General features: G+C 39.2%; 1 protein-coding gene across 6 annotated transcripts in view; it reads left to right on the top strand.

The window, feature by feature from the left end:
- The window catches only part of ank1b (ankyrin 1, erythrocytic b), a 91374-nt gene that overhangs the window by 59553 nt on the left and 11238 nt on the right, over window positions 1-20583 (top strand). For all 6 annotated transcript variants that reach the window (XM_058415360.1, XM_058415358.1, XM_058415359.1 and 3 more), the window contains 10 exons: window positions 106-317; window positions 1774-1978; window positions 2271-2367; window positions 2866-3094; window positions 3736-3864; window positions 4540-4659; window positions 6999-7083; window positions 9363-9437; window positions 9545-9676; window positions 10202-10363. In XM_058415360.1, the coding sequence (XP_058271343.1) occupies window positions 106-317; window positions 1774-1978; window positions 2271-2367; window positions 2866-3094; window positions 3736-3864; window positions 4540-4659; window positions 6999-7083; window positions 9363-9437; window positions 9545-9676; window positions 10202-10363 (1446 nt within the window). The remainder of the gene's footprint in view (window positions 1-105; window positions 318-1773; window positions 1979-2270; window positions 2368-2865; window positions 3095-3735; window positions 3865-4539; window positions 4660-6998; window positions 7084-9362; window positions 9438-9544; window positions 9677-10201; window positions 10364-20583) is intronic.

Raw genomic sequence — 20583 nt, 5'->3', positions numbered from 1 at the left:
CAATGGTTTATATATATATAAAGTTTATATGCAGAACCTTAGATAACAGTTGAAGGAACACCAGAGAATCACAGATGAACTTTATCTCCATACTTTCTTGTTCAGATCTGGAAAGTCAGGAGGAGCTGGAGAAGAAGAGGATCCGCCGAATCATCTCCACCGACTTCCCCCTTTACTTTGCGGTGGTGTCACGTGTCCAGCAAGAGAGTGATTTAATCGGTCCAGAGGGGGGTCAGCTGAGCAGTAAGCTGGTGCCCCAGGTTCAGGCCATCTTTCCTGAGACGGCAGTCACCAAACGAGTACGGCTAGGCCTGCAGGTGAGATGGAAAGGTTTTTAGGATTGGTTGTGGGTTTAACAAATCTTTCCTCTGTGTGAAGCCCTTTTCATATATATATTTATACGTTCATATAATAATTTATCCTTGATGTCATTGAAAGTTTCCTCGTTTGGATCTGTATATGGTTTCTTCTTCATGCTTTATCTGAGTGTATAGGTGAACTACAGTCAGTCTAACACCCTGCAGGGTTCTTTTGGTTTGTTCCTCTTACACATTCTATGTAGAATCCAAAAATTATTTACCCTCACATCTCAATAGATAGATCAAATTGATTAAAAACAGTGAAGAATCCTTTGAGAAGCCCTCAAGACAATGGTTAGGAGCAGTAAAGACAACCTTATCCTATCCTGCCCTGCCTCCTCCCTGCCATGCCTCAGTGCATTTTACACTGACGCAGCAAAATGCAGCAAAAAGCAGTCTTATGCTCTGTAGTTAATTAAAGAGAAACTTTGAATATACTAATAATGAATATATTAACAATGAAACCTTTGTGAAGTGTTTAATGATTCTGGTGCTAATTTGTTGGTTGGTGCAGTATTATTCTTATTACTATGAGGCATTATTGTTATTGCTTGTTCAGGTACAATGGCGTTTAATAGGAAAAACATACATGAATTTACATTTTCCAGTGATATTTTCCAGTGATATTCAGTGTCATAATGAGAAATCCTGAGTAGAAGTAATGGAGACAGCAACAGCTAAACATAAACAGACAAAGACTCAATTCAGCTAATTAACAGTTTACAAGATGGCTAGCATGATTGTGTTGATGAAAGTTGAAGCTTTGGATGCTAATCTGTTTGAGCAGAGTGCACAGATGAGGAGCTGAGAGACCTGGATACACTAAAAGGGCAAATGCACTGCTGCATCACTTTGTTTAGATAGAGATGAAGCGAAGGCTAAATGACATTTGAGCAACATTGTAGGGAGTCAAACCAAAGCAGACAAACATGTAGATGAAGTTTAAAACAAACATAAATAAATCTTGGACACCACTAGAGATCACAAGTGGGTATAAAGATTACTATGCTGGTCATTCAAGGTGGATTAGTCATTCAAGTGGGTTGACCTTTTATTTTGTAGCCTTTCAGCAGGATGTAGAGAGCGTTCTGGTCTGATCAGTCACAACGTGTGTCTTTGAGTGTTTAGTCATTCGGCTCTGTTTTCACATTCTCTGTTTTACTAAGAAACTTTGTGTCTACTTATCCGACTTAATCTAATATAAAAATCCATTCCTGAATGCAAACATAGTATACAATATATACTACAGTAATGTACTGAACTTGACATTTTATCAAGATTCTTGTTTTAGAATGCAATATCACATTTTCTCTCACCAAGGTGCCTTTCATATGATCTGATCTCAGCTCTTTCCTTCTCCTCCTCTCCTGTTTTTTTTTTCCTCCACTCATCTCTTCTTTCTTCTTCTCTCCAGGCCCAGCCCATCCCAGACGAGTTGCTGACTCGGCACTTAGGTAACCAGGCCACGTTCAGCCCCGTGGTGACGGTGGAGCCACGCAGACGCAAGTTCCATCGGCCCATCGGCCTGCGCGTCCCCCTGCCCCCCTCCTGGAGGGAGAGTCCACGCGATGCTGGTGAAGGGGACACCACCAGCCTGCGCCTCCTCTGCAGCGTCATTGGTATAGTGTTGATCTTTGACATATGTTCCCATGTTATGCTCTCTGTTAAAAAGATTTGCGTATGTATGAAAAGAAGATTAGCTTGTATTCCAGAGTGTATTAGCCTGCGCCAGCTTTGATATGCTCACCCTGCCAAGGCTTTGGATGAGGCTGAAACAGACTGCCATCCAGCCTGGAAAAGGGTGCAGGGATAAAGATAGCCTGAGCACGGTGATTCCAGATGGTGCTGGTTGTGAAATGAATAACACAAAATGTGCAGACGGTCTGAAAAAGCTGTGAACCCCTCCTGCAGGTGGTACTGCCCCAGCTCAGTGGGAGGACATCACTGGCACCACCAAGCTCATGTACTCCAACAATTGTGCCAACTTTACGACCAATGTTTCAGCAAGGTGAGATTCATTTAGAAATAATAAACAATAATGAATGCATTTCACAGCAAATACATCCAGACTATAGATAAAAATAATGGAGACCTTAATAGCTGACCCAAAGCATAGAGCTTCAGTCAGACCTGCCAAGAGGAAGGTTGTTGGTTTGCTTCTCCAAATAATGGGTCTAATGTGGAAGCATTCTCCATTTAACATGTCAGAGAGCAAGGGTGCCATAACTATCAAACATGAAACTCAAGTGAAGGCTCAGAGATTACTGATGTGCAAAGGGGGAAGGAGGCAGGGCTTTCATTGGATCAGTTAAAATCAGAGCCTTCAAAACATTAGGGTTGTCAATCATAACAGATGCGTTTATTTATTTTTTTACTAAGAAAAAGAATCTTTCATTTGAAATATTCTGTGTGCTTATTGTTATATTTGTATAGAAATTAGACAAACTGGAGTGGAGCATTCTGGAAGCTCAGAGCTCCTTATCCTCTTGTCTCCGCTCTGCTTCAGGTTCTGGCTGGCCGACTGTCCTCGGACGGCAGAGGCTGTGACTTTTGCCAACCTGCTGTACCGAGAGCTGACGGCCGTGCCCTACATGGCCAAGTTTGTGGTGTTTGCCAAAATGAATGAGGCACGCGAGGGCCGCCTGCGCTGCTACTGCATGACCGACGACAAAATGGACAAAACCCTGGAGCTGCACGAGAACTTCACTGAGGTGGCACGAAGCCGGGACATAGAGGTCAGCTCAATGTGGGATTGGACATGTGCTCAGGGCTTTTTTCATATTTAGAATACACATGGCCTATTTACTAAATAATACTTACCTTCTGCCATGCTTTTTGGGTGTAGAGGAGAAAATGTGCCACATTAAAATTCTGTCGTTATATAGAACAATGTAGAATGCAGTTGTCATTAGCATGAACTACCTTACACACGATGTGGATATTGTTGATTATTTTTCTATGCTAGCACACCTCTAAATGTTTTGCTCCTTGCACACAACATAAACTATAAAGCTATAAAGAAAACTTACTCTACACTCTTTAATGCAGTGTCTGAACTAAGCATATACTGTGAAAACACAGTGAAAAGGGTCCTAGTGACATTTGCATAGACTAACATGTTCCTTTAAAGTATATTTCAAGCCAGTCTAGACGTATTATAACGTGGCACAGATATGACTTTGTATGTTGCCATATAAACAAATCTTTTTTTTTTGTATAATGGGTGTCAAATGCTAACATAATAAATGGCTATGTAATTCTAGGATGAATTATATGAATCATATCTATTTGATGGTAGTGTGTGTGTGTGTGTGGCGACTCACACATAGTGCTGACTCATGCTACATTCTCCTCTCTCCTTTTTTTTCTCTGACAGGTAATGGAGGGGATGCCGCTGCACTTGGAATGCTCCGGAAACCTCGTGCCAGTGAGGAAGGCCACACAGCAGCCTCGCACATTCAGCTTTCAGGCCTTCAGAGACAACAGACTGCCCGTCTCGGTGAAGGTCCGTTTATCTCTCTCTCTCTCTCTCTTTCTCTGCATCAGAAATTTCTTTAATACATCTCAACTACGTAACTTGTGTCTACTATGAATGAATTATCGTTTTCATTCATTTGGTGTGCACATTTTTATTTCTTCTCTCACAATCATCTATTCTCGTGACCCTCTTCGCCCACCAGCCTTGTCCTTCTTTCCAGCTTCATTCTCTGTGAAAGTCCCTGTCCATTTCTGTGTTATTGTGGCTTCCTGTGGTACTTTCAGTGACCATGCTGTAGCTGTAAACATTGTCTTGCCTTGCCTGCTTGCCTACCTTTCTGCCTGCTTGTCGGTATGTCTGTCTTACTGTCTCTCTCTTTCTCTCTCATGGTTACTCTCTTACTGTCTGATCACACAGACGACAAGGTAAATGTGAAGGTAAATCTCTCTCTCTCGCCTGCCTACGGACTGCTTCCATCCCTTCCCCGTCCCCTGTCCCCTGTCTACCTGTATGAGGCACCCCCAGGTGGCTAACCTATCTAATGACCTTTATTCTCTCTCTTTCTCTCTCCTCTCTTGCCCTCTGTCACATTCTTAAACTTTTTTTTTTTTGTCATCTCTGACATCTCTTGCCTCCCTGTTCTGGGTGTCTGGCTCTCTCTCCATCTGTTCCTCCCCCTGTCCTCTCATCTCGGCTTCTCAGGTGAGAGACAGCAACAAGGAATCTACAGGGTTCCTGTCTTTCCTCCGAAAGTCCACCAAATATGAGGATTCACAGCATGTGCTGTGTAACCTCAACATCACCATGCCTCCTTGTGTTAAGGTACAGTGTCTTCAATTATGATTCTATTTCCAAACTTGAGTCTGTCACAAGTACATTATAATGAATAGGCAGCATGACTGGGGCACCATTTGCTCCCTCGTTGCTGTCTGATTTTGATATTTTGTCCCGGTATTTTGATATTTTCTGGGCAGCATGTTGCAGATATTGTTCTATAAATAACCTGAATTAGCAATCATTACAATGCCTATAATCCTATGATCAAATGCTGCAAACATAGTAATGGTTAGTAGGTGTTATGTAATACTAGTAATACTAGGCATTACTAGGCACTATGGTTATAAGTAATTAGTTGTCTAGTAACTAATACATGGAAATTGTAAGCACTGATTTAAAATTAATGACCTGCAGTAAAAGAACTCACTTCACCCTTCCTGGCTTATAACGTGCAAGCCAGCCTTTTTGTAATTTTAGTAGTTGCATTTAGCCTCAGAATAAAAGCTGGTGCTATTTTGGGATCCAAAAACTAGAGGGAGTCTCTCACACATTTAACTTATTCATGACTGAATCACTTACCGAAATCCTCTATGGCTACTCCGGCAATCAACACTGCCAGCATTTATGATTTAGGCATTGTTTTTATGATTTTTGACCTAGTGCAAGGGTGTTCATGGAGATTTGAAAACTATTTCTTTCTGTTTTCTCAGCTAAAGCATATGTGAACATGATTGCCTGGCTGGGAAATTAAAGATGATTTGTTTTTAGCAGTATTTATATTTGCTTTATGCTGAATTCCTTGCAGTCGGGTCAGTAGAATAAAATAAGATTTTGGTTTGTTTTCTTAATGTTACTTTGGTGCATATCTTAAAAAATATTTTAGCTTCTTTATCTTCTCTCTAAAGTAAATCAACCAAGATTATTCAAATTCTAAATTACTAGCAAGTTAAATAGCAATCCTGGTATAAGTTAATAAGTTACTCTTATTAGTCTTATTAATAAGCATAGCATAAAAGGTTGAAATAGATTTGTGTAAGTTAACTGCATGCAAAAACCTAGCAATGTGCTTTATTTATAAAGATTTCATTGGTGATAAAGTATAGAGTGGATAGTGTGTGACTAACTTTCATGATCATATACTTATTAATATTCTGTCGAACATATTTTTGTTATTTAATTATTAAGTAAGTTATAATCAGTTTTTCGGTTAATGTCTGTATACTGATCCTCAATATGAAAATAAATCAGTTAATCGACAGTAAAATCTTTGAGTACAGAGCAGTATATGCTTTTGTCTTTATTTTCTTTAACACTCGTATAAAGTAAGCTCACTGGCTTATGATCTAACTGTACACTCCAGTGATCTCCATGATAGAATCTGATCTCCATTTAATTCAGCTGAGAGATTTAACACATTGACCTCCTGCTGGTATGGAATCCTTGTTGCTTTAATAAATTGCTGTGTAGTTTAATGCATTGCTGTGTGTGCAGTTCTTCAGGTGAGAAAGAGAGATACAGATTCATTGCGTTGTATATAAATCCTATTGCCTTATAGTGGGCATAAAGAATTATTACTTTGCATCTTATTTGATTTAAATCTGTTCACTTACTGGGTGCAACAAGGTGCTGCAGTGTCTCCTCTCAGCTCCAGGGACCTGTTTCTGTCTGCCTGAACTTATACATGGTTTTGTGTCCGAATAAGGACGATTTCCTCCCAGAAAATTGGCAGTAGGTGGACTGGTTAAGATAAATGGCTCCTTGATGTAAAGATGGTGTGACTGTGTATGTGTATGGTGTGAAGTAATGAACTACCATTTCATTCAGGGTGGAGATCTCTTCATCACACCCAGTTCTCTATGGACTAGCTCTAAAATTATATCCTTGACATAGCATAAAGCACCGGCTAAAACAAATTAATAAGTGGACAAAGTGATTACATTTTTTTCATTTTCCATTCCATTTTTTTCCCCATTGTGCTTTTTATTGACTCTAGTTGTGGCAACGCATTGAATTAACGTGTTCTGTGGCTGACATGTGGAACTTATCTTTTCCTGTGACTATTTTATTGATGGTCGGAACACTGCCAGTATTTGCCACTTGGTATTTTCAAATATAGTTTCTTCCACAACTGAGTAAATTATATATTTTCCCTAAAATATTACTTGTCACAAAATTGCTGAGTAACAGTATCTGCCTAACAGAGGTGGGCAGACATAACACTGAAAGACATTTTTAAAACCCCAGTTGTCTTCTTATTATTTTCCTCCATCCAGAACACATCCAGGAGCTATTCCTAGCAGCTCAAAGTGTCAAGCAAATAGGATTGATGTCTCAGCAGGACAGATAAAAACACGTAATCTGTATTTTTGCTCTGTTTAATTCAGGTGTCAGGTGGTGAAGATCGCAGACGGACTCTGACGCCACTGGCCCTGAGGGAGAGGTACAGCGCCCTGAGCGAGTCGGGCCTGGGTAAGACACAGCGCCCCCCACGCTGCGGGAGGACACAGGGGCGCTCTCTTTGAATGCCGTATCCCCTGCTTTCTCTGGCTCCTACTGAACTCGTGCATGGCTCTGACTGAGCTCTGGATGCCAAGCCCTGTCCTCGACGCCTCGCTCTGCCACGCAGGGCCAATCATAATCAATCGCAGGCAGCTCCGTGGGGTCAGGGCTTCCCTGCGTCCACCCAGAGAATGAGCAGTGATGTAGTGCATGCTGCTGAATCTGATATGGTCCGAGTGCAGAATTCCTAGGTGGCATGGCAAGAGAATGAGCGAGGGGAGAGGGCTGCTACGATGCCCGCTGTAAAGAAGCTGAAGCTGTGTAACAGTTGTATGACAGACTTGGTATAGGTGAATGGATTGGGGTGGGGGTGAGGACCCTTTACAGGACAGGCTATATAATAGCAGGTTAAAGCAGATGAAGATAATACAAGTCTTTGCAAGTTGTGTTTGGGTAAGTACAGATTATTAAGCACCACTTTGAAATATTTCCCTTTGTTTACTGATTACTTTCCAATTTTTTGAGCCAATTTTGCTGCAGCAGACAAAAATCACACATCGATTCAAGTAAAACAATTTTTTGATCATGAGATCATGAGAGGATTTGTCTTTTAGACACTTGTCTAAAAGCCACCCAGAGGATGACTGCACAGGATGACATCAAACTCAACTAGAAATATAATAGTGGTGATGAAGACTTAAAAAGTTAACAAATCATGCTAATGGACAGAAAAAATATCCTTATTACCTTAACCCTTTTTCCTAGAGGCCACAAAATGCGTCTTTTGTTGTGTCCAATTTCAGCACTGAACCTCTTTGTCATGTCACACTCCAGTGGTGGTTATTGACTCATATGAAAGTAGACACTCAGAGCATCAAGAATTTCTAGTATTTCGGTTCTTACTAGGGGCGATATATTCATAAAAATATTCTTTTCAAAGTAAATGATGCTATCAAACCCATTTCAGCTCTGTGAGATGACCGAAGTGCTTGTTTATAATGATCTAATATTTGAAAGTGTTATCTTCAACCACTAAATTTCTATTTAAGGTTATCCCAACAGAGCTAAAAATAACGGCTTCGCACTGAAAGACATCAGTTTTCTGATGAATTTCATATCAGACTTGTTGCCAGAAAATGATTCATTTGTTTACACTGATTGAAAATGTCTGAGGTCACTTTGAAGAATGTTTGTTTTTTGTGAGCCAGTTTTAGCCTGAACCCAGATCACACTGATGATGTAAACAGAACATAGTCATTTTCTTTAATAGGGCTATTATTAGATAGTCTTCGATGTACACTATATGTTCAAAATTATGTGGGCACCTGACTACATTTCTGCCATTTTGCATGGCATTCGTATTTTTATGCAACTGAGGGTTAAGGGCCTTGCTCAGGGGCCCAATAGTGGCAACCTGGGTGTGCTCTTACAAGAGTGAGGTCAGACACTGATATCGGATGAGAAGGCCTGGCACGCAGTCAGTGTTCCGGTTCATCCCAAAGGTGTTCAGTGGGGTTGAGGTCAGAGCTCTGTGCAGGACATTCAAGTTCTTCAACTCAAAACTTTGCAAACCATGTCTTCATGAACCTCACGTTGTGGCTCAGGTTTGGGCCTCTTTCCTCTTTCAAGTTCTAGCGAATGGAAATCTTAATGCTGCAGCATACAAAGACATAGACAATTGTGTGCTTCAACATTTGTGGCAATAATTTGTTGATGACCCATATATGGATGTGATGGCATAATTTAGTCCATATAATGTGACATGTTAATATACAGGTTGATACAGAATTCAGCCAAGAATTTACTGGGATCTCATATAATCTCATATCTCATATAGTATGATGAGTAAAAGACAGCTATAGTCACACCCCTGCTGAACATGTGTTCTAAATCTAACTTAATAAATGAACTTAAAGCTCTGCCCTTCTTACCCAAGAATGTGTAATTATCCAGGAAAACCAGAACTTGCTGTGTGTATGCATAGAACATGACTCAGGCTTATAGACTGTAGGCATACCTTGTAGCTGGTATATAATAATAATAACTATTATTATTATTATTATTATTATTATTATTATTATTATACCCTGATTAGAATCAAGGCAGTTCCTGAAGATGAATGAATGAGTCAATATTTAATAGGTGTTTATGTGAATAATAATTGTATTAGTTTAGTTATTGTATAGTATTGTAATTAGCATACATTTAAATAATTGTAATAAATTAACATTTTAATCTGTTTTTCTAAGCTGCTGTGAATGCCATGGAAAGAACAGAGCTGAAGATCACACTGATCTCTGAGCAGCTGGGATTAAGCTGGACTGGTACGTGTGTGTGTGCATGTGTGTGTGTGGGGGGGTGTCTGTCTGTCGATGTGTCTCTCTCCCTCTCTGTTTTGCTCATCTCCCCTCTTTGTGTAATCTTTCTGCAGAACTGGCCAGAGAGCTGCAGTTCAGTGTTGATGACATTAACAGAATACGAGTAGAGAATCCCAACTCCCTCCTGGACCAGAGTTCGGCTCTGCTCAACCTGTGGGCCATCCGAGAGGGCAAGAGAGCCCAGAGTGAGCATCATTTATTTTGTTGCTCATTATACTGTTGTATACCCTGTAACACCTGAGCCTCAAAAGTGGTCACATATAGTGGTATATTTTCATATTTCTGGGTTAGTGATGTATAAATTTTGACACACTGTCAAATACAAAATGTTTTATTATCCAAAATCTCAAAATAATGAAAATATTTTTTAAAAAAAGAACTCTTAATGGATGTTGAAAATGAAATCTTAATCTTTTGACATTAAAATAAAACATTTGACCTATCTCAAAATGATTTATCATCCCAAATTGGGATTAACAAACAGATGTAAAATATTATGAAACTTCTTTTCCAAACATAATATTTTGTATAGAAGAAAAATACATTTTTGCAAATCAGGGATCTTGTGTAAGTTCAGGAGTTCATACAGATCGTGATGTAGAGAGTCACTGTTTTATTTAGTTTTTGAAATTGTCTTTTACATCCTGTTTACTCCCTCTCTGACTGCTGCATGATTTAGTACATGTAACCTGCTCAACTTATGTTTCCAGTAGTGGAAAATCTGTATGGAGCGCTGAGGAACATCGACCGGTCGGACATTGTGAAGTCCCTGGAGGATCCGGTGCCGCAGGCAATCCCTGAGGCGGGAGAGGAGGGAGCCTGCAGGCTGGCCGAGCGTGACTCCACCCTGCTGTCTCCCAGTGTCGTTAATGGTAAGAACAGGCTGCGCCGTGAACTGATGCCTCACCTCAGTGCTTTATACTCAGTACAGTGGTCCATGGCTCTAATCCTTTAACCAAAAGTGCATGTGTTGGTTCAGAATCTGCATGGGCTCTCTAGTCCCCAAGCACTAGTGGGCACTTTCATACCTGTTAGTCTGTTTGCAGAGTCTGAAGCAGAGAAATCAATATATTTGGTTCGTCTGCTATTTGTGTTGGCTTGGTGTCACACTCCAGATAATTAAAGAAACCAGAAAATGTATATCAGAGGTGCATGTAAAACTGAAAACGTCCTTGATAAACTGCTTTATTCATTGGTCTAGCATTTGTATAGTAATGAAAAAAGTTAAGCAAAACTTTACTAAACGCCTGTAGAAAAAACAAAAAGTCACCTTAGAACCGAGGACACAGAAACGGAGCTAAATGGTTAGATAATTTTATAACAAGTTTAAAAATGTGTTTATTTTTCTTTTTTGTTTTTTTTTGGCTCTGACCTGCGCCTTGTGGCTCAGTTTAGCAGCTATAAAAAAAATACAGTATCTCAAAAAATACCGAAAGTTTGATTCACTTCCTGCAGTGAGGTCAATTCTGAATCGAATCATAGTCTCACTTTCTCTCACAAGAGTTCTCTTGTGAGTGACTGAGACACCTCGCTCAAGTGCTCTTGGTAATTATGAACGAATTAGTGATGTGAAGGAAAAGGTATCTGCCATCCACCTTTTTCTGACTTACAGAATTTAGGACAGATTCTAGAACGTCTAGCATGAGCACATGTTATAGTGGTCAGTATTTGTTCGTTTACATTTATTTATTTTATTATTATTGACATCGGAAGATGCCGTCATCCAGAGCATCTTTCATTAATCTCTTTTTATACAACTGAGCAGGTGAGGGTTAAAGGCCTTACCCTTGAAATTTGAACTGATCTGATCAGTAGCTTAGCATTTTAAGCCCTGAGCTACAACTGCTACTTGTGGTTAATCAAAAGCAGCCGTTCACTGGCTGACTGAATGTCTGTACAGCACCTCTGCCCTGACTCAGTAGCAGCCTCACAGGCCAACCAGTTGCACAGGAGAATCTCAGTCGTGCCCCGGCTTACTCAGAATGCTCATTCTATGCACATAAATGATACGATTTCAGCAAATTTGTTGTTTGGGTTCCTCCGAATGTAGTAAAAGCTCAGCTAATATAACAAGTATAGCAAAGACAGGCTACAGTCTGTAACTATACACCTACAAAGTGATCTATACGGTATCTGGACCTAAGAAGCAGGCACTTCAGTGTATATTATTCCCACACACTAACTATTTCTGCTGCACATGTGATGATGAGGCAGGCCGCTCTCTCTTTCTCTCACTCTTTCTCTTGCTCTGTTTCTACTGACATGTCATCTGCAGCCCAGCCGCCCTAATTTTCCTCCTCACAGCTCTCCTCTACGACCTCTGACCTCATAACAACCTCATGCTGACCTCCTCTGGGCCTCCTCCTTCCTCTCATCTCAGTTTTTCTTTCCTCTCTTGGTCCTGTGTTGTGGAAAAGAGGGCCTTTTTTTCCTCCTGTGTGCGCATGTGCATGCTGCTTGAACCGACTCGTGTTATGTCGCAGAGAAACACCACTTCAAATAAAAATGTTTTGTTCTTCTTTTCTGTAACCAACCTGTGTAGGCTCTGCATGGCATGCTTTCTATGTATGAGGTTCTCTTCATGTATAGTGACTTCTTTGTCAAATGTCTGATTAATAACAGTTTCAACACTCAGTGAACGTTTCCACGTGATTCATATAAGCTGTGCGCATAACGCTCTCCTAAAATGCCTCTCTGTGTGACTAGGTCATGGTGCAGAAGCGTTTTGAGAACATTATGTGCAAGATGATGTGTTTTGACATTGTGTGTGTGTGTGTGTCCATTTTCTAGAAAGCAGGGTACCAGAGCTGATACTGTTGGTTGTACTAACATGATCACTGAATAAAACCCAAAAACTTTAATAAATCTAGATTGCAAAAAGAAGCGGCTGTCATAAGGATGTTTTGTGTTTATTAGAAAATATAATAATCTGTTAATTTAATAAACATTTATTAATACTTGGATTAATAAAAACTTTCTTGTTTTAGTATACACTCAACAACTTAAAGCAAAAAGAACATAGCGTTTAAGTTTGAAGGAAAAAAACGTCCGTTTATCATTTGTAAAAGACTCAAAAGTTTATCCTCTTGCGTCTTCAGTTCCCGCAGTGCATATAAATGAAACATGAAATATTTCATATAATGATCATAATGTTCTTTTATAGTTTTTATTGAAAGCTAATCAACTTCAGGGTGTTAATAGTAACTCAACACAACACCCCACTGCTAATGATTTTCCTAAAACAGCACATAATAACCTTATATCAAGCATTTAGATTTTATACCACGGACATTATTAGTGAAACCAGATATGCTGTAATGTTTTTTTTCCATGTGTTTGGTTGTAGGAAGCTAAGCTAAGCAGACGCAATGTTAGCTAGCTACATAATTAGCAGTACAAGTAATGTCAATGTCTCAGACCAGGCAGTTTAACATTGCCAACAGCATTAGTTGTACCACTAGGGGGCAGCCTGTGACAGTCTTATTCTCAGGTTGTGCGTGTGGTATTCTTTATTGTGCAGTTTATATGAAAACCATTTCAAAATATTGGCTTTCTACTGATATCATGATTTCTTTTTATGATAGCAGCCTGATACAAGTACAGTGACATGTAAATACAGCCGTGTGTGTATGTGTGTGTGTTGTCTGTGCTCTATGTCTTTTAAGCCCATAATGTTGTGTTTGTGTGTGTGTTTCTGTATTTAAAGACCAGCAATATGACCAATCCTTTAATGAGTCTCACAACACACTAATGCTTTAAACCTCATATTGTGGTGTGTGTCAGTGTGTGGTGATGTGTGTGTTAATATGTAATGCTATATGTGTGTAGAGGTGTGTGATAGTGTGTGGTGATGTGTGTGTTAGTGTGTAGAGGTGTGTGATAGTGTGTGGTGATGTGTGTGTGTGTGTTAGTGTGTAGAGGTGTGTGTTTGTGTGTAGAGGTGTGTGTTAGTGTGTAGAGGTGTGTGTTAGTGTGTAGAGGTGTGTGTTTGTGTGTAGAGGTGTGTGTTAGTGTGTAGAGGTGTGTGTTTGTGTGTAGAGGTGTGTGTTTGTAAAGGTGTGTGTTCGTGTGTAGATGTATGTGTTTGTGTGTAGAGGTGTGTGTTTGTAAAGGTGTGTGTTCATGTGTAGACGTATGTGTTTGTGTGTAGAGGTGTGTGATGGTGTGTGTTAAAGTGGTGCTAGTTCGCAGAGTATTTGACGTAGGTTCTTGTGTAGAAGTGTGTGTTGGTGTGTAGAGGTGTGTGTTAACATGTAGTGTTGTGAGTTAGTGGAATATTTGATGTAGGATTTTGTGCCTCACCCCATGCAGTGCTTCTTGCTCACCTGTGTGTTGTCATAACAGGAGGGACATTGAAGGTCTCTGTGACGTATCTCACACTGGTCATCCTCATCCTCTTTCATCTGTTTCAGTTTCTCCTCATTTACTTTTTCAGCACTAATATTCAGAGTTTGAATATTTACCCCATTGACCATTTCCACATTTTGTAGTGTTACACTCATAACTGAAAAGGAGTCACTTGGGATTTTTACCATTTGATTTACACATCATGATTCATTCTTGATTGTTCTCTCACCTCCCCCAGGCCAATACTTCATAGAATCAACTTTAGGTGCAATTGCAGCAGCCTGTTTTTACCTACAATTCTTAACAAAATGTCTCAAGATATGTTGCGCTGGCTGGTGAACAGCAGTTTTTAAGTCTTGCTGCAGCATCTCAGTTGGACTGAGCTCTCGTTTTGGACTGAGCTGTTCTAAGCCATTCAAGTACTTAGTTTAGAACAAAATGAGTGTAGCTTTGGCAGCATGTTTAGAGCTGTTTTTCTGTTGAAAGGGAAGAGAAGCCTCTAACTCGCTCACAAGTCTTTTGCAGACTAGACCAGCTTTTCTTCTATAATTGCTCTGTATTTGGCTCAATCTGATTTGTTCTCAACCCTAAACAGTTAGCCTGCCCCTGCTGATGAAAAGCATTCCCACAGGATGATGGTGCCAGCATCACGCTTCAGTGCAGATAGAGTTCTAAAAGTGATGAGTAGTTTTGGGTTTCCACCAAATGTTGTACCAGGGCTAAAAACTTTTTCCTATTTTTGGTGGCTCTGTAAATGATTTCAAATGTTTTTTTTTAATGTGGCTTTCTTTTCTGTCTGGCATATGATTGTCCTATGAACAACTTCCATCTGAGATGTGGATCTGTCCACCTCCTTCAGAGGTCATATTTACCTCTTGGTTTAAAGCCCTTTAATTTTGATGGTCAGCCCTCTATTTATGTAGAGTCATGGATGTGCAATATTTTCTTTCCATTTTTCTAATGGATGTAGGCATGCTCTGCCCCGGATGTTTCAAATGTTAGGATCTTTTCTTTTTTTTTTTTAGAAGCAAACCCTGTTTTGTACTTTTCCAACTTTTTGGAACATGTTTTGTTAGCTCCGTGGTCTTACTTGTTTAGATCTGTTCTCTGATAAACACATATACTTTCTGAGTACAAGTCAATTTATAGAGATCATGTATCACTTTATCTGCACATACTTCATTTCATTCAAGTAATCATGTAACTTCAGATGGCACCAGAACTAATTTAGAGGTCAAGGGTGAATACCTTTTTATTTGTAATTTGTTTTTACTTATTTATTTTGTCCTCCTACTTTATTTGGTGGGCTATTTTGTGTAGATTGATGTTAAGTCCATTTCATTTTCAGGTGGGAAAGGGTAAGGGGTTGTATACTGATGCAAGCCGCTGTAAAAATGATGTACCATGACAAAATCAGGAAATGTAAGCTGTAATTCCACAATAAATGAAGCAGGCTTTAAGCAGAACTCTAATTCTAGTTAAAGACAGTCACATTAACATAGCAGTTTGTAAACTGGCCACAGGGGGATGGCAAGGAACTGCATGAGAAGCTCTATATCATCATATTTAACTTTGTCAACAAATATAATCTGCTTCATCCAAAGCTAACAAGCTGCTAAGGTGTCTTTATTTGTCACACATTTGTACATTATTGCACAGTGAAACTCTTTCTTTGCATATCTCATCCTTAGAGGGTTGGGGTCAGTGAGCAGGGTCAGGCATGATACAGCACCCCTGGAGCAGGGTGGGTTGGGGACCTTGCTCGAAGGCCCAACGGTGGCACCCCAGAGCCTTATCCACTTGAGCTACCACCGTCCATATTTTGCATGTTTAAAAATTGTAGATGTAAACAAATATTATTTGAATTATTGATAATGTATAGCAAGCAATCCAAATTCACAGCTATCCTGCACCTACTTAGCAAATAAGCTTAAATGCTCATGAGCACACACAATAAGTCCCTCATCAACTGGACTGTGGCTTAGGGATGTAACCAGATATGAACAGATAATGTGGTTTAAACAAATCCAAATACACATAAGAACAGGAGGCTCACTATTAGTGTTAGCACAGTAAAAGGTTATTACTAACTTGGTCCCGGCTGTGTAATTTAGCTACTAATTTTGATTTCTGTGTTTATTTGAAGTGTTTGCTTATAGGGATATGAAACCATTCATTTGAAGATATCCCAGACAGGTATGAACAAAAATAATCACTGTGTAAATGGGATTAAAAAGCCATGCGCATGTTTATAGTTGAACTGGAGTGATGCAGATTTCTGCCTAGGGATGAAACTAAATTCGAATACATTTGGATTGAACAGATAGCATGCTAGAAATACAGATATGAATAGGAATAGGTACACTTGTTCACACTTATAAAGAAGGCATGCAAGCAGAAAGTTTTTAACTTTTACACTAAGACCAAGTTCATTATCATGATACAATTAGGCTGTTGAGGCTATTATTACTATTATTATAAAAAAAATATATATACTTTTTTTTCCAGCAGCAAAACGTAAACACTGACTTAGCTCCAAAACAAAAACGTATTTTTTTCATGTTTCTGTACAAACTTTAGTTTTTTTTAATGCAAAGAAAAGTAAGATACTTGTTTGGAGCATAATATTTATGGTACACACCCAGTTAAATCTGAATTCTCATAGAGATCTGAATGTTTGCTCTGAACAGATGCAGATACATAGATAGTGTTGCTGTGTCACACCTATACCACAGGACCCAGTGTAGCCTGACTGTGCTGTAGTGATCGCAGTAACTCTTACAGTTTGTTCTTTAAGGTGCATTAGGCAAGATCTGTCAGCCATGGGCAAGAATTTATTCAGAATTTATCTATGATTTTTGTCATATGTTTTTGAAGCGCAGTTATTTCTTGCTCACAGGAGAAGCACCTGGCTGTGCTGTGATCAGATCACAAGTGGACAGTGTGAGTACAGGTGTGAACCTTGGTCAGATGTGTCTCAAAGATGCATTCACTCCCTGATGTGAACTGCTTTGCATCTCAGCTCAGCTGTCAGCTTGTGAACTGATGGGACTTTAGATGTTAAGTCTCTATAAAATGCCTGAATGATCAGTCACTACAGACCAGAACACAGTTCTCTAAACAGGTTTCTAAGCCATTTTGTACACTTTTGCTGAGGCTATGACCATTGTTTGTAAATATATACAGCGGGTAAAATAAGTACAATTTGAACAAGTCATCATTTTTCTCACATACTAAATACCAGTGGCGGACCGTGCATTTCACACCTAGGCCTTCACTGGTGTCCTTCCTGAATTAATCCACCTCTATACCATCATTATGACCCCCTGACATTTTCTACTCAGCCCTCCTAAAATTCTGCGATTCTCCATAAACTGTACACAAATTGGTGGTCGCCTCAGTCGATGAAAACAGCGGCAGACTTTCGGCTCCTCCCCATCTTTCAGCGTGTTCTTCAATCACGTTCTGAGGATCAGAGGACAAGTGTGTGTGTGTGTGTGTGTGTGTGATCAGGAAGACTCATATTTGGCTTGTTCAGTACTCAAATGTTATACAAATCTGTGCAATACAGTGGAATGCTGCAATAAGTTTAAAATCCTACCCTGTTAGTCAAACCTTTTATTTATTTATTTATTTATTTATTTATTTATTTATTTATTTTTTATTATACCCTCATTGCGGGCTGAGCCCCCATTAAATGGAAATAGAATTGCCCCTGGATAACACGGCAATAGATACTAATCAACCGTTAAATAACAAAGTAAAAAAGAAATTAGTCTACAGTATTTCACACTTCACAAGGAATAGTCCATTTTATTATGGTTACTTTTCTCAATAAGACACTCTTGATGAAGTATGCAGGAAACTGCAGTCTCCAGAGGACACAGCATCTGAAATGAGACGCAGCGAATATAGAAACAATGTATATGGGCGGGTCGCTGCCTCTGACTACTCCAACTATCCAATCAAAGGACGGGAAATTGCTGACGTAATCGTATGCCTGCTAGATGGCCCCAGTGATGCCAACTCGAAATCTGATTGGTTAATGGAATAGTTTCATTGCCACTTATTTTAAGCTCCAGGCGCCTGCACTTTTAATTCTGCAGGCCTTACGGCTGGGCAACACATGATGTCAGCCACTAGCTGAAATATGATTGGATAAATACTATTATCATAAATATACACTACAACAGAAAATCTATGAAATGTAGAGAATAGACTATCGGGAATAATTTAATACACATTCATGGAAAAATAAAATGCAAGTCAGTGATTTAGATCACTGCTGTTTAGGCCAGCAGAGAAGGCCTTGCTGACCCTGACGGTCCGCCACTGGTAAATACATTTCTGAAGGTGCTATTGTCATGAAATTGTCACCAGATGTTGGTAACAACCCATGCAATCCACATGCAAAGAAATCAATACTAATTTATGGAAAGAACTAAAGATCAGAGTTCATAGAAGAGGACTATGGAATCTTCAAAATTTGAAGACTGTGTGGAAGAATGGGGCAAAATCACACCTGAGCAATGCATGCACCTAGTTTCTCCAAAAAGGAGGCGTCTTGAAGGTGTCATTACCGACAAAGGCTTTTGTACGAAGTATTAAATAAATTTCAGTAAGTGTGTTCAATGCATTCTCCCTGTGTCAAGAAATTCAGAAATATTTTCTATTGCGCCTTTAATTGAGATTAGAGCTTATTCCTTATTTATTGGTGAGAGAGCAGTTTGGAAGACAAGATCAAATATGACAGGACAAAGTTCAATGAAATTGCACACTCCACAATTGAAATGACCTTTCAAATGGTAATGACCTTTGACAAAAGGACAGAAAGGACATTAATCAGTTACAGTTACATTATATACTGTTTAGTGTCACCCAAATGAGGTTCCCTTCTGAGCCTGGTTCCTCTCAAGGTTTCTTCCTCATATCATCTCAGGGAGTTTTTCCTTTGCCACCGTCGCCACAGGCTTGCTCATTAGGGATAAAATAAAATAAGGATAAAATAATTTAATAATTTAATTTAATAATTCATTTTTATTTCCAGTTATTTAGTTATTTATTTATTTTCCCCCCTCTCCTTTCTCTGTTTATCTTCTTTTGAGACAATGTCCATTGTAAAAGGCTCTATACAAATAAATTGAATTGAATTGAAATTGAATTGAAAAGCGCTGGCTGGGGGTGGAGCAAATTTCTGGTCCAGAAAAAGATTAAAATGGAAGAATAAACCCCACACTTAAAAAAAAAAAAAAAAAACAGGTTTGATCATTTCCATGGTGATTTAGTAAATCAGTTTTTTCTAAGGGACCTGTGAATGAAAGTGTTCAAAATATCTTTTGAAATCTAAAGAAAACTTGAAAATGTCACAAACGGCACCTTTAACCCAAACCTTCATGCACACATTTATCTTATATTTTATCTATATATCAGTAGAAAGCTGTTCAGACATCACCTGCTGTGGGATTCTTATAGCATAATATAACACTGATAGTATCCTTACAGTATATCACATCAATATCCATAAACTGTTATTGGAAAGAAACTAGCAAGAGAAGCAGTTTTCACTGAAGGGACATTTTACTTTACTTTTTTCAAAATCTGTTTAGATTTTTAATAGATTTAGTTTACATTAACTTAATTATTCTTTTATTTCATCCATTTGTGATGATTTTTAATTAAACCCTCTTGGGTTTTATTATCTTACCTTCACATTATTACTTTTGTGCATCATTGTATTAGTACAGTGCTTTATTATTATTATTATTATTAGGCATATTTGTTAGTGTCTTTCTGTTAGGAGTTTTGTTAACATTTATGACAGGAGTCTCCAGTGATAGTGAAAGTTTTCTGCCATGGGAAATTCTTCAGGACAGAGGAGAAGAAACTTTGTGCCTTCTTTGTACAATGTCTGATCTTATTTTGTCTTCTTAACTTCAAGCTGGTGAGGGAAAGACGTTTTATCTGCTAGAACTTAACTGATTACGGGAACTTGTTTCTCTGATGTTCCACAAAATTAAATGCTCCAATAAGCAGATTAAATGGTATGATGTGATATGCTGTAGTATAACAGGAATAAAACACTTGGGGATGTGCTGTGCAGTAGAATAATCTAGGTGTCGGTGTAGTGTGAATAAAATAGGTTATACACTGACCAGGCATAACATTATGACCACCTGCCTAATATTTTGTTGGTCCCCCTTTTGCTGCCAAAACAGATCTGACCCGTCATGCACTGTGTATTCTGACCCCTTTCTATCAGAACCAGCATTAACTTCTTCAGCAAATGTCTCCCCACATGCATCAGTGAGCCTTGGCCGTCCATGACCCTGTCACCGGTTCACCACTGTTCCTTTCTTGGACCACTTTTGATAGATACTGACCTCTGCAGACCGGGAACATCCCACAAGAGCTGCAGATTTGGAGATGCTCTGATCCAGTTGTCTAGCCATCACAATTTGGTCCTTGTCAAACTCGCTCAAATCCTTACGCTTGCCCATTTTCCCTGCTTCTAACACATCAACTATGAGGACAAAATGTTCACTTGCTGCCTAATATATCCCACCCACTAACAGGTGCCATGATGAGGAGATAATCAGTCTTATTCACTTCACCTCTCACTGCTCATAATGTTATGCCTGATCAGTGTATATTCAAGGCTACTGCATTGTGAACTAACTGGTATGTTAATGATATAATGTTGTAAGTATCTGTTGTGAGTTGGGTTGTGTTTTTTTTATTTGTTGAA

This window comes from Hemibagrus wyckioides, linkage group LG18 (genome assembly GCF_019097595.1).
Source record: "Hemibagrus wyckioides isolate EC202008001 linkage group LG18, SWU_Hwy_1.0, whole genome shotgun sequence".
Classification (NCBI taxonomy): domain Eukaryota; kingdom Metazoa; phylum Chordata; class Actinopteri; order Siluriformes; family Bagridae; genus Hemibagrus; species Hemibagrus wyckioides.
The sequence above is the reverse complement of the archived record's forward strand: the minus strand, read 5'-3'. Positions and strand labels throughout refer to the sequence as shown.